The sequence below is a fragment of the Arachis duranensis genome, chromosome 3 (assembly GCF_000817695.3).
Source record: "Arachis duranensis cultivar V14167 chromosome 3, aradu.V14167.gnm2.J7QH, whole genome shotgun sequence".
NCBI lineage: Eukaryota > Viridiplantae > Streptophyta > Magnoliopsida > Fabales > Fabaceae > Arachis > Arachis duranensis.
This window is the reverse complement of record NC_029774.3, coordinates 131,813,300-131,815,525: the sequence shown is the minus strand read 5'-3', so window position 1 is coordinate 131,815,525 and position 2,226 is coordinate 131,813,300. Positions and strand designations below refer to the sequence as shown.

Genomic DNA, 2,226 nt, shown 5'->3' with positions numbered 1-2,226 from the left:
TTTTCTTGAATCCACACGATTAAACTGCTTGATACGAGGGCACCAATGTTGATAGAAAAGTAAAACCAGTTGAAAAAGGATCCCTTTTTAATCCTTTCTTGGGAATCAGTATCATCAAACTGATCTGCCCCAAAAGAAGATACACATGGTTTTATTCCACCAGTCCCAAGTGCAATCATGTAGAGACCAAAGAAAAACACAGCATATTGGGCAGGAGTAGCTGAAGGGCATATCGAACCCACACACTCAGCAGGCTTCAATGCTGGGACAGAAGCAGAGAGAGTCAATGTACACATCCCCTGCATGAAACAAAGATAAGAGATTACAACATGCAATGATAATTGAACAAGGAAGCATGTAGAAGCAACTCATCCAAGGAAAACAAATTATGCCAAAGGATACCAAAAGGTCGATATAAACACCATATTTCCTGTTATTATACCTATAGCTTCCCGAAAGCAAGGATGAATGATGAACTTAAGCACTATAGACAGTGTTCAAGTGGAATCTTTTTTACCGTATAGAAAGGGAATAATTTCCACAAACTTTGTTATCCTTCACCATTTTCCAATCATTTACTAAATCATGTCTAAAAAGGATTCATATTTCACATAGAAACAAGACCTGGATGTAATCCAATGACATCACATCACAATTACAAATTTCATTATGTAAATTGAAAAAAAAAAACTGCAAAATGCATATGCCTCAATTATGCTTATGCATTGCAATATTGGCATAATGCATGTATGCAATGATACAAATGTGCAAACACATAAAGACATTTGCTTCAGCTATCTAAGAAGTTCGGAAAGTTCAGCAGTATATCAAGACATCTGTAGGTGGAATATTAATTGATTAAAGAGAACAAAGCTATATTGGTTTGTAATTACAATGAAGTAAATCATGGAGAAACCAGCAATTGTCCAGTATCTTCCCCAATAAGCATCCGCCAGAACAGCTCCAATGAGAGGTGTAAGATAACAAGTGCCTTGCCAGGTGGTGACATTTCTTGCAGCAGAGACATTTCCTTCATGTAGTTTGGTGGTAAGGTAGGTAACAAGATTTGTTGCAATGCCATAGTAAGCCAAACGTTCACAGCACTCGTTGCCTGTAATCCATATTACATAGATATGCAATGAACAAAATAGATTATGTAATGCATAAGAAAATAAATGGGGAAAAAAATGTTTACCTAGGATAAATGGGCAAGCTCTCCAATTGCCAGTATTCTCCTTAAGTACACGCCTCCCTTTAAAGTCAACTGAGCCATCTCCAGTGTATCTTCTGCTCTCTTCATCCTTCAGATATGAAATAAACAGTTAGAAGTTATAACCTCAAAAAGTCACAACATAAAACCACTTTCTAGTACAGCACTCACCGACAAAAAGGAAAAAAGAAAGATATAGTGACGTGACCTAAGCACTGGTTTGGATACTACCAAACTGCAGACAAAAGAAAACATAGTACCACTGGTTTTCTTTAATAGTTCTTAATTTCTTATCCTTAATTCCTCTTCACAAACATGAAGTATATCGATATTTTAGATCTGGAATGTAAAGCAGGTCAACTCATCACATCGATCAAAATGAACACTAATAAACAGAGAAGGGATTTTCAGCAAAGCCAATCCTAATGCTTTAACAATCAACATCACAAAATATTAAAAGCAACCAGAATCCTCATTAACTCTTTTGCACTCACAATCTCAAATTTCCTTAAAACAAACCTCAACAACAAAAATTTAAAGATAAAAACACCTTTTTTTTTTTAGAATCTAGGCCAAGTCAAACTCCATTTACAAGCTAAATGATCCAAGAAACCTAAAAAATTAATGATACAACTTCAAATTCCCATGTTTAGTCTGAATACGTGGTATTTCGGGGGAAAAGAGAAGAGAAAGGAAGAACCTGAAGAAGACCCTGTTCCACAAGCGAAGAATCATCATCTACAGAACCCATATCTGGTTGAGAAGAAGCCTCTTTCTATCTCTCTCCTTCACAGTTCAGCCCTCTTTCCTTGGAGGACAGAGAATGAGAATACAGAGAGCAAATCCTTAATTCTTATGGATGATGAAATAACCGAATTACCTCGGAATGCTAAAAAACGCCGAATTTGTTTTCTTGTTATTGGAAATGGGGTGTGTCAGACACACACAGAAAGAGAGAAAAATCAAAGGATTGAGGAAAGCAAGTTGGATAAATGATAACGAAAACAATAAATAAC

At 36.1% G+C, this 2,226-nt stretch overlaps 1 protein-coding gene across 1 annotated transcript in view; it reads right to left on the bottom strand.

Moving 5' to 3' along the window:
* Nucleotides 1-2,220, bottom strand: part of LOC107482067 (protein NRT1/ PTR FAMILY 8.3) — a gene marked incomplete in the record, with an annotated part of 4,338 nt that extends 2,118 nt beyond the window's left edge. Inside the window, 4 exon segments of the mRNA XM_021139464.2 lie at nt 1-299; nt 894-1,111; nt 1,196-1,301; nt 1,911-2,220. Of these exon segments, the coding sequence (XP_020995123.1) occupies nt 1-299; nt 894-1,111; nt 1,196-1,301; nt 1,911-1,961 (674 nt within the window).
* Nucleotides 2,221-2,226: the final 6 nt, after the last annotated feature.